Source organism: Hyaena hyaena, unplaced genomic scaffold (assembly GCF_003009895.1).
Source record: "Hyaena hyaena isolate Hyena2069 unplaced genomic scaffold, ASM300989v1 scaffold_405, whole genome shotgun sequence".
Lineage (NCBI taxonomy): Eukaryota > Metazoa > Chordata > Mammalia > Carnivora > Hyaenidae > Hyaena > Hyaena hyaena.
Window position 1 is genome coordinate 464,031 of NW_024081039.1, and position 18,362 is coordinate 482,392.

At 45.6% G+C, this 18,362-nt stretch overlaps 1 protein-coding gene across 2 annotated transcripts in view; it reads left to right on the forward strand.

Moving 5' to 3' along the window:
* SNX9 (sorting nexin 9) overlaps positions 1 to 17,675 on the forward strand; it is a 121,363-nt gene extending 103,688 nt beyond the window's left edge. For both annotated transcript variants that reach the window (XM_039252081.1, XM_039252080.1), the window contains exons 12-18: positions 54 to 157; positions 4,571 to 4,648; positions 8,940 to 9,016; positions 10,139 to 10,228; positions 12,076 to 12,190; positions 14,245 to 14,336; positions 15,930 to 17,675. In XM_039252081.1, the coding sequence (XP_039108012.1) occupies positions 54 to 157; positions 4,571 to 4,648; positions 8,940 to 9,016; positions 10,139 to 10,228; positions 12,076 to 12,190; positions 14,245 to 14,336; positions 15,930 to 15,977 (604 nt within the window). In that variant the 3' untranslated portion in view covers positions 15,978 to 17,675. The remainder of the gene's footprint in view (positions 1 to 53; positions 158 to 4,570; positions 4,649 to 8,939; positions 9,017 to 10,138; positions 10,229 to 12,075; positions 12,191 to 14,244; positions 14,337 to 15,929) is intronic.
* Positions 17,676 to 18,362: the final 687 nt, after the last annotated feature.

The following is an 18,362-nucleotide window of genomic DNA, read 5'->3' on the forward strand; positions in this document are numbered from 1 at the left end:
TGACCATGTGGTAGCAGAGTCAAGGACGTGCCATCTTGTGTTTCGCCCCACAGAGAACAGAAGTGCGATGCTGTCGGTAAATTCACCAAAGCCATGGACGATGGCGTGAAGGAGCTGCTGACCGTGGGCCAGGAGCACTGGAAACGGTGCACAGGACGTAAGTGCCGGCCTCACGGCCGCTTCTGGGTTTGTAGGCGGCACACAGGCCTGGTGTGGTGACCGTGGCCACGCTGGGGAGCCTCCACTCCCCAGGAGTGCATGTCTCGAACCGCAGTGACGCTGCACCCCTGGCTCTCCGGCGGCCCTCACTGGTCAACCCTGATGAGACCACAGAAACCTGGTCCAACAAAGCCGATTCGAGAACGCTCACAAAAACACCGGGTCCTCTTAAATGTTCCTAGTTATTTGGAGGTTATCATCTGTGAATAATTCAGCTTTTCTGCATGTTTAGAGAATGCTTGTTGTTTTTAATGTCATGACTTTACCTTTCCAGTTGGTAAGGTGTCGTATATAGACCCTTCTTCAACTTCCGACAACTTTTACGGGCTTACATCCCGAGAAGCCCATCGTAGGTGGAAAATACCCTGGGTCAAAAATGCGTTCAATGCACTTAACCTACCGAATGTCACAGCTTAGCCTGGCCCCCCGGCAGGTGCGCGGAACCCTTACGTCAGCCTGCAGCTGGGCAAAGCCGTCTCACACACACAGCCGATTTATAGAGTGTTGCGCATCTCACACTGTACTCAGAGTGACAGGATGGCTGCACGGGTGCAGATGCTTGTCGCGTGCCGGCTGTGTACCCCCGTGGTCGCCGGCTGCCCAGCGTCACAAACGGGGCCCTCCCACATGTCCCCAGCCTGGAGCAAGATCCAGACTCAGAATTCCAAGTACAGTTTCTGATGAATGTGTACCACTTTGGCACCATCATAAAGTCAAAAAACTGTTAAGTCAGGAGCCATCTGTATGTGGCTACAGAGCTGATTATTAGGAAAAGGCAGGATGCGGGGTCAGACCAGGGGGAGCAGGGTGAGGGGAGGTGCACCGCCTGCTCTTCCGCGGGCCTCCCCCAGCTCCTCCCCACACCTTGCCGTGGTTTCTGGATTGTCATTCTGCTGAACCGTGTTGTCCTGTGTCCCTGGAGCCTTGCAGCTCTTGTCACACAGCCCAGGCTAGGAGCGTGGGGTCAGCGCCCCGCAGCTGCCCTCTCACCCCTGAGGCCCCGCAGGCTGCGCAGGCGCGGTCACCGCTGCACTAGCGCTTCCACGCCGTCCGCAGCCACAGGCTCTCGGCAACTTCCTCCTCTGCGTCCATCCCGCCCTGGTTGCCACACGGCCTCCAGAGCCCAGAGGGAGAGCTGAGCTCTCGTCGTGGGCCGCTTGTGAGAGGCTCCGGAGAACGAGGTGCTGTGAGTCCCTAACTAACCTAACCTAGTACTGAGGCCAGTAGGTCGGCCACAGGCAAGTACCTAAGAATTTGCTGGCCTTCAGCTCCCGCATCCTGTAAGAATACTAGTTGTATTCAGGGCTTTGGCGGGGGGGGGGCTAATTGTTTGTTTTTTTTTTAATAAAAATGGCTTCTACTTTGAATTGTAAGAACAATACCCACTTTTAAACTGTGGTACTCAGCATAGGAAGGAACTTAATTGTCCATTTTGTAAAGATGTTTTTTAACAGGTCGTATTTTTTGTTTAAGTAAGAGAAAAAGTATAAAATTGGAAGTCACGAGGCGCCTGGGTGGCTTAGTCGGTTAAGCGTCCGACTTTGGCTCAGGTCATGATCTCGCGGTTCGTGGGTTCGAGCCCCGCGTCAGGCTCTGTGCTGACTGCCGGCTCAGAGCCTGGAGCCTGTTTCAATCTGTGACTCCCTCTCTCTCTGACCCTCCCCTGCTCACACTGTCTCTCTCTCTCTCTCCCCCCTAGAAATAAATAAAGCATTTAAAAAAAATTGGAAGTCAAAAAATAATGAATAAGAAACTGAATGTGGAGTAACTTGTGAATGAATTATTAAGCTAGCACAGCAGAGTTAATAGCAATGTTAAGATCTGTAAAATCCAAGCCCTACATCAGGAGTTGGCAAACTGTGGCCAGCAGGCCAAATCTGGCCTGAAGCCGATTTTTGTAAAAGCGGAACACAACCGTGCCTGTTTATTTACGTATTGTCTGGGGCTCCTTTCCCACTACAGTGGCAGAGTCGAGTACCTTCGACAGAAACCTGTGGCCCCACAGAGCCTGAAATATTTACTGTCTGGCCCTTTGCAGGAAAAAAAGGCCCTGGTTATACTGAATGGCCCTCTACCACTCACATAATACTTTATAGCAACAAAAACCACACAGGTGCCAGCTGTTAGTGCCGGGGTGGGGGGGGGGGCGCAGATTCTGGGAGTGATAACAGCTGCTCCGTTGTCATGGGAAAGACCTGTGATGCTGTCCCTTAGATAGAGAAGTAAGCCCCACTGCAGCAATGTATACAATGCAAGCCTTGGGTCACAGGGAGCTAACTCAGCACAGAAGGGGGAGTGACATTCACTCAAATAGTGACTTCATTTTGATTTGGTTTGATGTTTATTTTTGAGAGAAAGAGAGACAGTTTGTGAATGGGGGAGGGGCAGAGAGAGAAAGAGACACAGCATCCCAAGCAGGCTCCAGGTTCTGAGCTGTCAGCACAGAGCCCGACTTGGGGCTCGAACTCACAGATCGCGAGATCATGACCTGAACTGAAGTCGGATGCTCAACTGACTGAGCCACCCAGGTATTTCATTTTAAAATCATTAATTTTAGCTGTAAGCTCTTATGAGGCCATAATAATAATAAGTTGTTTACATCTGTAAGTTCTTTGAAAGCTATTCCCTATATTTTTTGACATATTTTGAATAAAAATCCTCCAATCAAAATTTTAAGGGTATCACAAAAGTCTCGGCTTCTGATTTCATTTAAAGAGTTAAATCCCTTCTGTCTAGTATCTAGTCAAGTTCAGGTTCCATATAAGCCATAAGATAAGATTTATGAAATAGAGGCTATTGGCGTAAGGCTGCCCTTTTGGGGGGGAAAAGGGAGAGTTGAAGTGCTTGATATAGGATTTAATTTAAGCATATCTTCTTTCTTCTTTCTCATGAAAGAGTTTCTTAAAATTCCTCATCTGTAAAGAGAGGAATTAGCACATACTTGGTGTGGTGAAGCACTTGACAGGTATCTTTAACCCCATGTATGGAGGCCAACACTGAGTTACAAAAAGATAAACAGTTTATTAAAAGTAAGCCAATATGGTTTGAATTCAGTCTCCTGATTATTGCAGCTTGTAGATCATATTTCAGGTTTTTCTGGACAGATGTTTTTAAAGAAACATTTGAATTTTTCTTCTTTAATACAGCACTAAGTCTTCCAGTGCAAGCAAGGCTTTCTTTTGAAAAGCAATTGGTGTGTTGAAAGGGATTATTTACAGATGCAGAGAAAATAGCCTAAGATGTAGAGACTCTGCTCTAGGAAGTGTTCCAGAGTGACTGTAGAATTCTAGAATGTTAGCACTAGAAGGACCTCAGAGATTGTTTCATTAATCACGTTGTACAGATGAGCAAGCTAAAGCCCTCCTCTCTGATCCTGAGTCCTTCTTCCATATTTTTCTCTACACGTTGCTGCTCTCTTTTTTTTTCTTGCAAATAACCGTTCATGCATATATAACAGTAGGGAAAGCAATGTTTTTGGAATCGCACGTGCCAAACCCACCATTTATTAGCCATGTGACCCTGGGCAAGTCCATTCGCTTTATCTGAGCCTTATTTTTCTAACCCACGAAACCGAGATGTGGTGTGTCTACACCCGATAGAGGGGTTGTCGTGGTGACTGAGTGGTGTACGTGAGTCCTCTGTCAGCTAGGCATCTTCCAAATGAGCTCCCGGCTGCATGGAGGATATGAGTGGCAGTGGTGATGGTTAATGATAATAGCATCCTGAATGGATAAAGAAGCTGTGATATATATGTACAATGGAGTATTACTCGGTGATCAAAAAGAATGAAATCTTGCCATTTGCAACTACATGGATGGAACTAGAGGGTAGTTCTAAGCGAAGTCAGTCGGAGAAACACAAATATCACAAGACTTCACTCATATGAGGACTTTAAGACACAGAAGAGATGAACATAAGGGAAGGGAAGCAAAAATAAGATAAAACCAGGGAAGGGGACAAAACAGAAGAGACTCTTAAATATGTAGACCAAACAGAGGGTCGCTGGAGGGGGTGCGGGAGGAGGGAGGGGCTAAGTGGGTGAGGGGCATTAAGGAATCTGCTCCTGAAATCATTGCTGCCTATATGCTAACTAACTTGGATGTAAATTTTAAAAATAAATTAAAAAATAATAATAATAGCGTCCACCATTTACTGAACGATCCATTAACAATTCATTTTATTTTTAAAAAATCATTTGTATAAAACACAAATTTTATTAATATAGACTAGACTATTTTGAATCATTTCAAATTTCTTTTATGATAAAAGTAGTCACTTTTAGGAAATAGTCGAATCCCATTTCATTTTGCTCAGGGGACTGGTTAACCGTGGGCTCCTTTTTCTCTTTCAGCATTACCCAAGGAGTATCAGAAGATAGGAAAGGCTCTGCAGAGCTTAGCAACAGTGTTTAGTTCTAGTGGTTATCAAGGTACGTCTGTGTTTATCTGTCGTGGGGACATAAGTATCATGCGCAGACCAGCCACCCCCTTCACGCTCTTGCGGGCAGAGACTCCGCAGTGAAGGGCCCTTGTCACTGACACTTAAATGGGCCGGGCTCCTCCACTCAAGACTCCTGCAGCCTCACTTCATTCCTTCTGAGAAAAGTGGAGCGTTGTCACACTATGTATATTCTTCTTTGTGCTCAGACACGGTTCTTGTGCTAGAATGGGCAGCTGTGATCTGTCAGCCTCCGCCCTGGCTCTCATCTCCCTGCCAGACTGGAAGTCCCGTCTTCCTGTTACAAAGGCCAGAATTCATCAAGGCAGTTTGGAGGAAAAATTTTGACTTAGTAACAAATTCATGTTGCCTCATGTCTCTCTGCAACTTACAATTATTTTCAACTTGACCCACGTTGTAGATCTTACCTGTGATATTTCGATCCATTGTACATTTACGTGGACCACACTCGTGAGAACAGGCTAGCTGTTTCCCTTTAAGTTTTGGTTTGCTTTTGCTTGGCTTGCCCTGTGGAGCAGGTAGGAAGTCCAAGTATTTGTCAGGTGAGTGGCAATTCATAAATTTGAGTGTGTCCCATCACTTACAGAAATGATAGAATCGGTACTTTGGCTGCGTTCTATGTCCCGATTCCTAGGGAAGATAGGTCTTTGGATGTCAGTGTCTGAGTATTTTCAGGAATGAGAAATTAGTCTCTCACCAAAATGTAAGATTTGGGGCTGCCGTGTATGAATATTTCTTTTGGGCCTGGCTGAATTGTGTCCTATAATCCCAACATTCAGATTGATGGCAGCGTTGCAGATGAGTCAATCTGGCCCCTCATTTTCAGGATGAGGAACGTGGGCCTGGGAAGATGCGCCTCTGGCCAGGACACCGCAGGGGTTGATGCAGGGCCACTTGGGTGCAGGCAGGACCGAGGGTGCTCTCCTCTGCTTCTGTAGCGTCTAGATAGGATGAGAGCTTTTGTTCGGAAGACGCTGGACCTGATCGGGCGCTCACTCGTCAGAGCTCCCCCAAACCTGTGCCCTCCTTCAGCCGCACCTGAGAGCTGGGTGTGTTCCGGCCCCACCCTCCCTCCCTGCATCACCTGTTAGTGCACGAACCCCCATGGGGGAACTGGCCCTGGGAACTCCCCCAGGCTCCAGTCCCTCACAGCAGCCCACATGCAGTGCCTCCCGTCCCCTCTGGCAGGGGAAGGCTCCCTTTTCCACTCGCCGTGCCGTGCTCAGCCCTTTCTGATTTGAGTTCATTTGGATTTTCCTCATTCCTACAGTGACTCGAGGGGGAAGTATGACTTTTGAGTTTAGGTGGTATTATTACCTTGAGGGCAACAGTCTTACAGGTGCCCGCATCCAAAGAAGAATGGAACCGCCCCAAGAGTAGATTTTTAAGCCCAACAATGGTCCTTCCAGTAGCTTCCAAGTTTATATAATACACGGACCCACATTTGAGGTCTTTCGTTTCTTGAAGTCACATATATAACAAAAATCATTCAGAGCTAGGTCACAGAATTTGTAAACAGCAATTCACTGGTTCTGGTCGGTGCTGGAAGAGACAAATTGCTCACTCTTCACTTAACGTGATATTTATAGAGGGTGCAGATGCTTGAACCAAAAGTCTCGAAAAGGGGGAAACAGAAGACGTTGATAATCTGGGAAGCAGTTCCTAAAGATCTTCTTTAGTAACTTTATAAAATCTTCCCATGTATTTCTTATTCTGTACATTTTAGTCTGTGTACCTTCAAAATGACCGGCTTCTCTCCAGCGTTTTATATTGTCTATAATTTCAGCCTGAAGCGACCTTGAGGAAAGGAGACATAGAGAGGGCTGCAGGGGGGGCAGTAGAGGGAGGCCCCAACAGTATGGACAGGAAAGGGACATCCTAGAGGGGAGGAGCCAGTAAGAGATGATCCTTAATTAAGATACTGTGCCTTCTGCACGGTGCCCACCTCTGTATTCCCCTCCGAACCACAAACCACGCTCAGAGAAGCACTGTTTATTTTCTTCATGTTTTCTTGTGCTCAAAACTGTCCTCAGTGCACAATCAAATACTCATATTGCAAATGACACTTCATCGAGTATTAAAAGTACCCAATGTAACGTGCTTCGTGTTGAGTATCATTCAACTTACTGGAGATCTTCTTTTTAAAGAACGTTTCAAGACTGGCTTTCCACCTGTCAAGGCAAGTGAAGGTCAGCAGCATTGAGTACTGTGTCTTACCACGTGTCCCTTTGCTCACATGTGCTGGTGTCTTGGGGACAGTGCTGCGCTCTTTGGTCTTGCAGCACTTCACCCGATTCCACTTCCTGAGAATCCCTCGGATTACATTACATGTAACCTTCCACACTCCCGTTCGGAGTGCCTGAGCCAGACTGGAAACACCCAGAGACCGTTAGCATGGCCTCTGCACAGACGTGTGAGGCGCTTCGTGTTCTTATGGATCATCACGGAAAATAACCGATAAAAATATTTAAATAGTTTTCTTCAGGTGAGGAGAGGAACGGGCATAGAAGCTAGACCTCAGGTTTTATCCTGTTTTATAGATTTTACTTTGGAACAGTGTGAATGCTTCACATTTATTTTAGATTTATTGTTTTACATTTATTATTAGAAAACAAATCTAAATGAAAATGTAAAGAAAAAAAAATCCCTTGGGGGGAGGGGGGAGATGGGCATGGAGGAGGGCACTTGTGGGGATGAGCACTGGGTGTTATATGGAAACCAACTTGACAATAAACTATTTGTAAAAAAAAAAAAAAAATGTTTTGTGAAAAATAGATTTTATAAAAAAAAAAAAAAAATTCCCTAACAAGCAAAAGCAAAATGAATCACTGGATTCATCAAGAGGAAGGCGTAACCATGTAGAGGTCCTTCAGAACACCTTAAAACAACATATTTCAATTATACGTCCCTAGTAGCAAGTGTCTTAAAGCCAAAAAGACTTCAAAAATCTCGTTTTCCATTATCATATACTTGGCATAAAATGTTGGTATTGTTATCCTAAAGCTTCTAAAATATTTTACATCGTGTAGGGGAAAGCAAATATGTAATTCTTTTACTGTTGTTAAGAACCAGGCTTTAAAAGAGATAAATATAAAAATCAAAAGTTTTAAAACACGTTGTGAAAAATCCTATAGTCCCAAGTTTGAACTGGAAATGTCAATGTGAACTCATGATTTTCCTCGTTTAAAAAAAAAAAAAAAAACCATTTGCCTCACTCTGCACATTGAAAAGGCCACGAAATATACAATCCAGGAGCGAGAAGCACCTCTAGCGCCACCCACGGGGGATTTCTAAGCGCTTCGCTCCACCCAGATGAACCAGAGCTCACAGCGAAAGAACCCAGATGCCAGTTTTGAAGAGACTTCCCCTGACCTGCAAAGAGAGCATTTGAGCATTAGTGACAATAATACTCTCTGTGAAGTGAAGCTTTCCAAGTATGTTTAAGTCCAGATTTCAGTGCTACTTTTTTAAAAAGTTAATCTCCGTTACCTTTGGGGGGATGGTTAGAGGATCAACTCATTATTCTGAAAATGGTGAAGAGAAAGAAGCATTTCATGTGCTTTTTCTCTTCCCACACCTCAAGGTAAGCAGACAGCTATCTGATAGAGGAAGTGCTTCAGATCGAGAAAGAGTAGTAGAAGTGGCAGAGCAAGAGTTTACAAACCTCTCCTCAAATAAAATTTAGCTCGAGATGATACAGGACACTGAGGGCTGTGTCGTCACCACAGAGACAGTCAGCAGAACCCAGACTGTAGGTACCAGGACAAGTACCTGGTTTCTTCAACAGCCCAAAAAGAAATTTGCAAGGAAAAAAAGGGAAAGAGGAGAAAGAACCTATAGATTGAAGAAACACTTAGACTCTCTGCCATGCAGGTGTTCTTTGCATCCTGAAAGCAGCCATCTTGATTTCAAGACACCAGGGGGCTGCACACATGCCTGGATAATTTATGTCAGGAACAGTTGTCTTTTCTACAGAGTGATGTTGGTATTGTCCTTGCTTTATAAAGAGTCCTTATCTTTTGGGCAAAAATCATGAGCGAACTGTTATATGGCCCGCAAAAGAGGGAGGTAAAGAGTGGATGGTGCCGGTGAAAAAAGACTGGCCACAAGCTATATTTGGGAAGCCAGGTTATGGGTAGATGGCGACTCATTACACTATCCTCTAGTTTTGAAAGGTGTAGAATTTTCTAGAATAAGATTTTAAAATAAATGAAGAGAAAATAACAACTTTTGACCACTGATGTCGCTGTAATGATTTCCAGGCGAAACGGATCTCAATGCTGCAATAACAGAAGCAGGAAAGACTTATGAAGAAATTGCTGGTCTTGTGGCGGAACAGGTACCCACTTAGACATGCGATTCCAGTAAAGATCTTATGCTGTCGAATCCACGTATTTAATTTAAACGATTTTAAAACAAACTTGGCAAATAGATACCCTCCACTTTTCTATCCCTGTGTCTCTTTGTCGATTGTACTTGGTAATAGTTTTTCTTTGGTTAAGTGAAAGTGCTGGATGAAAGTATCTTCAGGAAATCTAAAGGAATACCTTCCGGTGTGATGGCCCGGATCCATCCTCAGCCATCCGGGGGGTTGGAACATTGTAGCAAGAGCGCTGCTCGAGTCACCTTTTGGACCCTTAGCCTGTCTGAGCCTTGCTTCACTCAGCTGGTGGACGCGTAAGGAGAGGTGCCTCACAGGGGTCTCCCCGCTCAGCAGCTCTCAGGGAGAAACACCTGCCATGGCCCCTGGGAAGGGGCGGGTCTCTGTTACAGCCACGGAAGGTTTATTGGGGTCGTCAGTGGCTCAACTCCAGTCCTTTTTTACAGACAACAGATCATAAATTCCCTTACGGAGAATAACCTTGTATGTTGTTTCGAATCCCTAAATTAAAAAAAAAAAAAAAAAAAGTTTTTAGGTGAGTTCTTGAAATAGATCCTGTGCACACACACTCATGATGGTCAATGCCTACTGCTGCTTGTAGCAAAAGATTAATTTTTAGAACTGTGCATAACATAACTACTAAAAAGTATAATTCAAGACCACTGGAAAATTTTAGGTTGCCACTTAAGGTGATTACCAGATCTTTAATTATATTTTACGTTCTCTGCTAAAATGGAGGCATTAAATCATTACATCTTATTTGCTTGTATATAAACAGTATTCACTAGCTTCTTTCCCCCACAGTGTTATATTTTGAGCCACCTCAAAACAGCTAATGTTGCCAACAACCAGCCTAAAAATTTACCCGATGTTCTATCATTTTCTCTTCAATCTACGATTGAGAGTGTAATAGCCTTGGGGGTTGTTTTCTTGCAGGAAAACTAGGCTGAACGCATAGCCTTTGACATGGTAACCAGTACCTGGGGGCTTGGCTGATGGAGTCCTCAGGTGTGACTGTTTTCTGGTCCTCCACTGCCTAGATTTCTCTGCCAGTAATAACCAGCCTGTGTCTTGTTACAGCCAAAGAAGGATCTCCATTTCCTCATGGAATGTAACCACGAATATAAAGGTTTCCTTGGCTGCTTCCCTGATATTATTGGCGCCCACAAGGTAACTTGATCACAGAAGATGACACGGGTAAATCCAGCCTCCACTCGCGGCCACCTGGCACGGTCCCTGTCTGTCAGCACAGCCCTGATTCAGGAGGTGCTTTGCCAAATCAGCTGGAAACTGCTTGGCCTGTTTAAATAGTGAGGTCCCATAATGTGCGGATTACAAGGAGTTTCTAGTTTCTTTGATTCTATAAAAAATAATTTTGAGGAAACAAAAATATGAAAAATATTCCTTTGTGCACATACTTAGGTCAAGTATCAAACGAAAGAATCCTGCTGTTTGAAATTGAAGACAATCTTAGGAATACTGCTTTCCCTTCGTGAGACCCCTGTAAACTGCCTGGGCAAGACCTCAAAGATCCTTTGCTGTTGAGATATGAAATAAGGTGTTCTGTCCCTGGGCCTGATGAAGGGCTTCCTAATTAAAACTTCAGTGGTCGATGTCAATTTTATTTTTTTAGGGTAATAAGGAAACTATATAGTCCCCAACATAAAGGTATTTTTAAACTGAATTTAGAAATGTTTTAGGGTGTCCTCACATTTTGATTCTGGTTAATTTTTCTCTGTTTCAGATTCTGTATTATTTCAGAATGTGGGGGTATCTTATCCACTATAGTACTTACTCTAGGGTATCGTGATGTACTTGGATTTATTAGGAAAACCCCCACAAAGGGCTGGTCTGTGACCCTGACATTACTGGCACGTGGCCACGGTAACATCAGCTTGATAACGGAAGCGTCAGGAGAGGGGAGCATAGGTAAACAGGAAGCTTTGTGCAACTTCAGACCATTTAATACAAAACTCAGAATGTTCTCTTTACAACCCATCCGTCGCCGGACACTTCAGCATTTCCCCATGTTACTGTTGTGGGTAACGCCGCCATGAACTGACGGGCAGTTCTCTCTCTGACACGGTGTTTTCATTTTCTTCGGAGATGCACCCAGAAGTAGAATTGCTGGGAGACTAGACCTTAAAAATGCTCATCAGAAGGGAAACAAAAAACCAAAAAAGCTTGTGACCACTTGAGGTGACGGATGTTAACAGCACTTACTGTGCGTTTTGTGATATGTACATACGTCAGCTCCTCCAATGTTGTGTGTCCATCATAAATACAAATTACAAACAAAACTGAGGAAAAATTAAACAAAGTAAAAATCTCAGTTAACAAAAAAGAAAAACTCAGGTTCAGAAGGGTTAGCTTGTTATAGGGATTCGTGCCAGCACTTAAGAGTTTTGGGCACGGAGCCTGATGTATGCACGAGAGTAAAGGTTTTCCTTCCAGACAGTTCTGATGAGCTCTGTGATGATCCTGGAGTGGGAAACGTTGGGCGGCTCTTACAGCTCCCTCCATCTGAGTATTAATCTGAAGTCAGTGCAGGGCTCCTCACAGAAACTAGAGTAAAGCTGAGAGATCGGCCGCTCAAGGACAGCGGACGGCGCGCCCCCAGCAGAGACGGAGAGGCCCCGGGCACATGCACTAGTCTGTCCCTAATCAAACGACTTTCCAAACTGCCAATGCCTGTTTCCCTCTTCTGTACCACTCTTGTCCTGGCCCTGGCTCGCAAATACTACAGAAATAGAGTGCTGTTTGGTTTTCTATTCTGCTGTAGCGTTAAACAGTCCCATTTTAGCTTCAGTTCTATTTTTCAAGAATAGCAACCTTTTTGCTTCCAAGCGACTTACAGGAAGTTACATTTAGGTGGTTTCCCATGATCTTATTTTGTGGGGACTTTTTTTTTCCAGTAGCCAGTCATGTATAGGCTATGTTGGCACTGTTGTATTTTAGATTAATGACTAATCCTTTTAGCTCTGTTTTATTAATACTCTTGCATTTGTATTTCACAGGCAGCGATAGAAAAAGTGAAGGAAAGTGATAAACTGGTGGCAACTAGTAAAATCACCCCACAGGACAAGCAGAACATGGTGAAGCGAGTCGGCACCATGTCTTACGCGTTGCAAGGTAAGATGGAGGTTTACGCGCAGCTAGCGGAGACTTACCCCTCCCCTCCCCCCAACACATCTGCTATTCTTGCTGGAGAGAAACCCAAATGTGAACCAGCAGCCAGAGCTGTGGTAACTTAGAGCTGATTTAAAGTATCCTCATAAACCTGTTGTTTGCAGGGTCCCAGTGATATCTATTTATTCTTTTGCACATGTCCCTGACATAACTATGAATGGCAGCCTGATCAAGCCTGTACGTTTTTATTGTCTCTCAGAGACAGTGAAAATTGCCTTTACAACCCTTCATGTTAGCTCCTTTCATAACGCTGTGTGAGATTCCCAAGCTCGGCTTTTCACACTTTGTAACCTCTGTCCCCCGGGACAATAGAATGTAAAGGGAGTTTGGACATAGCTTTTCCAGCAGAGTTTTACTGTTAGTAAAAAGAAGATTCTAATTTTTATAGTTTTGAGTGCTTTCCAGCAGACAGGAGCAGTGAGCAGTTTTTCCCTGTCCTGCACAGGCATGCGCAAAGGAGAAAGGGGAAGGATGCTCTAGTTTGAACAAAAGCACATGAAATAACGGGACAAGACTCTCTCACTGGCCTTCGGGAAGGAAGCGTACTCGCCTGTTGTTGGGGACTGGGTGCTGGTGAATGCGGAGGGCCTGGAGAGCCTAGACGTGACGTGGGTGTTAAGAAGCCATTAAAGGCTTGATGTTGGGGGTCAGGGGGTACACAGCTCAGGGAGAGGGAGGAGGCACCAGAGGGGGCAGATGTGAGTCAGGAAGCCCACAGAGAAGACCACTGCTTGTGCAGTCTGAGAGTTTGAGGGGCTGAAGAAGACGTGGTGCTCGGAGAAGTGAAGGATGCACGTTTGCAGACTTTTCCAGGGAGCAACCTCAGGACTAGGGAACTAGCGGGACAAAGAGAAGAACGTCCCAAAGATTTCCAGACCTAAGGCAGCTGGAGGCAGAAATGGGAAAGCCTGAGTGAAGATTTGGCTTTTGAAGGGTTTGCGGCGGGGAAGTTGGTTTTGAACTTGTGTTTGAAGGTATCCCAGTAGGTGAATGAGAAGCTTCGTATCACCTCGGCTAATGTAAAACTCAGAACAGTTCCCTTTTTGTAGGAATGGATGCTAGCAGCTGCTTTCTAGGCACAGAGAGCAGGGGAAATGCAGGTGGAGGCGTGAGAAGTCCCCTCCACGGTCGGTGGGGAGGTGGGGAGGGGGCCTGAGAGACAGATTTCAGGAAGGGAGTCATTTGTGAATGGATACATTCAGCAAAGATAAAGAATGGACGTCAGATCCTCTCGCCTGGTAAGACGCTGAGCCCTGAGAGCCCCGGTGCTCAGGGCAGGGAAGCTCCGTTACAGAAGAGGGTCTTCCCTGGGTCTCCTCCGTGTGCACAGCCTTCAGGGCGCCCCAAGAAACCTGCCCAGGCAGCGGCCGTGTGAGAGGGAGCAGGGCAGGGCCCACAGGGTGCTTGCCATGTCCCCCATGATGTGGTGCTCTGAACTGCATCGCTGTCTTCAGAGAAGGACCAGCCAGTCAGCCTTCTGCTCCATCACCTGTTGGAAATGTAGCCCGCACGTGCGCGACTGTCTTAATTAGGCTTCATCGTATCTAACATGTACATCAACAAAACCCATCCCTCTTCCAGAAAGTATTGTTTGCCATTAACCATTCAAATTGTTTTTCTAGCTTCTTTATAAAGTGATTTGGCGGGGCGCCTGGGTGGCTCAGTCGGTTAAGCGTCCGACTTCGGCTCAGGTCATGATCTCAAGGTTCGTGGGTTCGAGCCCTGCATCGGGCTCTGTGCTGACAGCTTTGTGCTGACAGCTGGAGCCTGTTTCAGATTCTCTGTCTCCCTCCCTCTCTCTCTGACCCTTCCCTAATCTCTCTCTCACAGAAATAAATAAGACATTTAAAAAAATAAAAATAAAATAAAGTGATTTGTCAAGAACTGCCCCTGCCCTGAAGCCAAACAGATTAAATCTGCTCATGACCGAGCAGAGAAAGCAGGTGTTGTCTATTAAAGTTCAGGAGTACTGACTGATGTCTTGGTTCTGGTTGTAGCTGAGATGAATCACTTCCATAGCAACCGGATCTATGACTACAACAGCGTCATCCGCCTGTACCTGGAGCAGCAAGTGCAGTTCTATGAAACGGTAAGTCGGCTGTCGGCCCCAGGCCCTTTGCACACACACACACAAAGGAGGATTCGTGGTCACTTAACTTTGACCGTACAGAGTTGATCTCTTTGTATTTTTTAATCCTAAGTAATAAACCAAAGGAGGTTAATTACTGAGTAGGGGTGGGTTTTTTTAATCCCTTTTAATTATGTCTGCTTTTTCCTTAGTGAATGATACTGCATTAGAGGAGGTTTCTCTTCAGGAAGAAGGGGTCCTGGAGGCTGGTTGTGAGGCCCCTCTAAGTCCTTTCTGGAAGGCTCCCCAGCCCACAGCCTCTCTGTGAGTTGGGAACAGGGAATGAGAAGGGAGCTCCCGCCCTTGCGGGCTCTTAGCTGGGGACGGAACCTGGCACCACAGCCGGCCTGTGTCGATGAGGTCTCAGTGTGCACCAGAGGAGCTTCAGAAAGAAAACGAGAGAGAGAGAGAAGCCTCAAATATTTTCATTTAGGAAACCGTACCGGAAATGTAAACTTTCATACTCTGCATAGTAATTTTGTTGTTTACCAGAGTGTACAGAAAGCAAGAATCTAGTGTGTATGTAGAAACTCAGACATCGGAAGACAAGTCCCTTAACTGCGTAGTTGACCGGGTGTGTTGGCCGCCGTGTTTCTTACTGAGTTTCCCACTGGTTCCATGGTATTATCTCAGTATGTTCAGGATGATGGTAGGCAAGCCCCAGACTCTCATCCACACACGCGTCATTTCTGGGCGAGGTAGCACCGAGAATATCAGTCTCCAACAGCAGACTCTTGAAAGGAAGCTGTGATCAGTGTTCTTACCGTGTGTTGTGAGATGTGTGTCAGAAGCAGCAGGTTTGGGCACTGAGTTTCTAGAAAGAATTCCCTTCAGCATTCCTCCCCTCCGCAGTGTGGCTCCTGGGCTCTCCGGCGGCATGCTCGTGCTGACCGGTGCCGCGGTAAGGCCACCTCGCGTCATGTGTTGGAACCACAGAGTGCATTTGTTCTACGTGAGCAAAGAACTGAAGGGAAATTCTCAAAATTCAATGGTAATTTGTTAAATCTGAAGCCCAAGTGAGGTATAATTATCGATGACATTGTGACTCAAGATAGAAAACTGTTCATTCAGTCGCCGTCCTTGTTAGATGCAACAGTTTTATGAGAAAGTAACGCTTAAGTTCTAAAATGTGCATATTTGTTCATGGAGCAGACATTTATTGAGGGTCTATTATAAACCAAGCACTTACCGCCGATACTTGAGCTTCAAGAATGACGAAGACATCTGTGTTCTCATCCCCGGTCTCCTTGGAGCCAGTGTAGAACATGACCTCTGCAGCCCTGGCCGCGATAACGCACGTGGGTGCTGTCTCCACATTGGCCGACCAGCGGCGGGCGGGGTCAGAGCAGTGCGCGGGGATGCAGGGGCCAAGCTGGGAAGAAGCGGCCCCCTCTGGCCTCTCCGGAGGTCTCTCGGCTGCTTGGTGCTGGAAGAGACCAGAAGCATCACCCAGACAGAGTACCTGTGGTGGCTAACTCATAAGAGATGGAAATAGCAAAATACTGTGCAGTCATAACAGGAGTGATCTCTCAAGGTGGTTTTGTTTCTCCCCAGATTGCAGAGAAGCTGAGGCAGGCCCTCGGCCGCTTCCCGGTGATGTAGGACAGAGCGACGCACGAAGAGAACCCCGAAGTGCTTCTTTCTGACTTGGGGCGACGCAGTGTAATTTCTCCCCCACCATCAAAATCAAAAAGGAGAGAAAACCAAAAAGAAACAGAGTTGCAGAAAAACTGCATCTATTTTATTAACCAGCCTAAACCCACCAGTTACTTAGGAAGAGTCTTGTTTTGTTCATTTCCACGTTCATTATTAAGATGACGGAAATCGTCTCTATTTTTGGAAAGTACTTAAAAATTATCAGAATTTTGAACGGAAAATTAGGGGTCCCCCCCACTGATATTTTACATAAAATTGTAATTTTTACGTCGCCCATGATCTTCTGGTTCTTACCCAATGTCAGATAATTACTAATTGCTTTCTTAAAAATATGAAATATGCCAGAATAAAAAAATATATATGTTTGTATATTTTTATAACTCTTCAGTCCTTTGGGCTTCCTGTCTATTTAGGAAAACCTACATGCCTTTCACAGACATATTTATGACTCCGGCGCTCATGTTTTCAGGAGAGAGGAAGCCAAGAGGGGCTCCTGGGACGGCCGACCCCGTCGCGTGCGGCTCGGTCGCAGCCCGTGGTCCCATCAGAGCGCACACAGGCTGGGCAGAAACCGAGGATCAGATTCACCTGTGCCCACTTCCCTCAGGACCATTTCGAGTGTCCCCTTCCACGGGGTCCCCTTCCCTCCTGGGCTCCCTTCCTCAGCTGGGTTAGCGCATTGTTCTTGCCAGAAGGACTGTGTTGAGAAAGTTGGGGATGTTTCTAAAATGCTCTGACTCTGCTCCCAGGGCTGGAGCTGCCCTGCAGACTCCCGTGCTCAGGAACAGATGCTCAGGGCAGGGGTGGGGGGACCCTCCTGCTTCCCCAGAGCTTTCACCTCGAATCGGAGCCAAGAGCGGTCCAGTCCAGCCTCATGAGAAACGTGTGTGAGAGCCTGATTTGCCACTTGATTTGGACGGCAGACTAGCGGGCCGGGGGGGATTCTCTGGGGAAAAAAGAAAAATGAAAAGCACACTTTAGTGACCTCTCCGTCCGCATCAGATGGAAAAGTCTTGAGGATCCATAAGGGTGACAACCTGAATAATACACGGTAATCCCCGGAGCTTTTATGTTTAAGGAGCAGAGCACAGAGTGAAATCCTCTCTGCCTGCATCCCTAAACTTCAGACAGAATTTTTCTGATCACTGCGACTCCAGATAATGGCATAAAGCAAAACATAATCTTTCTAGACTGTCAGCTTTAAATCTGAACACTCACAGACACAGTCTCCCCCCACAGACGAGCACGCCGTCCCCCACAGTTGCCTTACTGCGTTACTACCACTGCTTTTGTTCCCCTGACCTGGTGATTGTAGTGTAGACAATGGAAAGGTTCGGGCCAGCACAAATAAAATGAAGCCAAAAAAATAAGTAGAAGAGGAAATCAGACGAACGCGAATATGGGAGTTTCTTATTCTTTAATATCACGGGTTTTGTTAATGTTTTATAAGTAATTTTCCCTATCTGATTTTCCTTTTATAAAATCTCATAGAACAATGTTTATGATACAGCCATTTAATATATGTACAAATTGTAAAGAATATGTATAAATGTTTTACACAAATGTTAGAGCGTATAGAAGCCAACATATAAATAAATTGTTAAAAACTGTACAGTAAATTCTGAAAGCACATTTTCAAAAACACTTTGTGGTGTTTGTGTGAGTTTTTCTTTTTCCTTTTCCTTTTTTTTTCTTTTTTGGTTAATTGCTTCTTGCTGCAGTCTAGGGAATGAATTTTTCCCCAAAACTTAATTCTCCTAATAGGAATTAATCATCTAATTCCTTCAGTCAGAGTTGTAGCAATCCTGAAAGCATGTCACGATCACCGGAGAGCTGTAAGAAACAGATAGCAAAGCCCAGTGTATTTGGGTTCTGCAGAGAAACCGCCTATAGGGCACGTATGTGCGTGCTCCTTAACATGTTGGCTCCTTCCCATATCCTGTAACTTAATTCTGTGGTATAAAAATCCCATGTTACATGATAAAGGAGTAAGAGAGGAAAGAAGTCACATATTTGCTTTACACATACACAGGTATTCAAACAAAAGAAGGAGAAAACGACCATTAAAATCCTTTGATTGGGCACTCAGCAGTGGCCGCAGCCCGGTCAGTGTTGGTGAGTGACGTCTGTGACAGCCTCCCTCCCCACCACCCTGGCCACTTGGTTCATGAGCCCCCTGGGCTAGGACGGGGCGGCTGGGGAGAGAGGCTGACTGGTGTCCACAGGATGGATTGTCCTGTCCACTTGATTATTAAAATCAACTTCTGCTGAAGTCACCCTGTGGTGGGCACTTACGGGACACAAATATCTTCGCTTTTTGGAAGAGAGGAT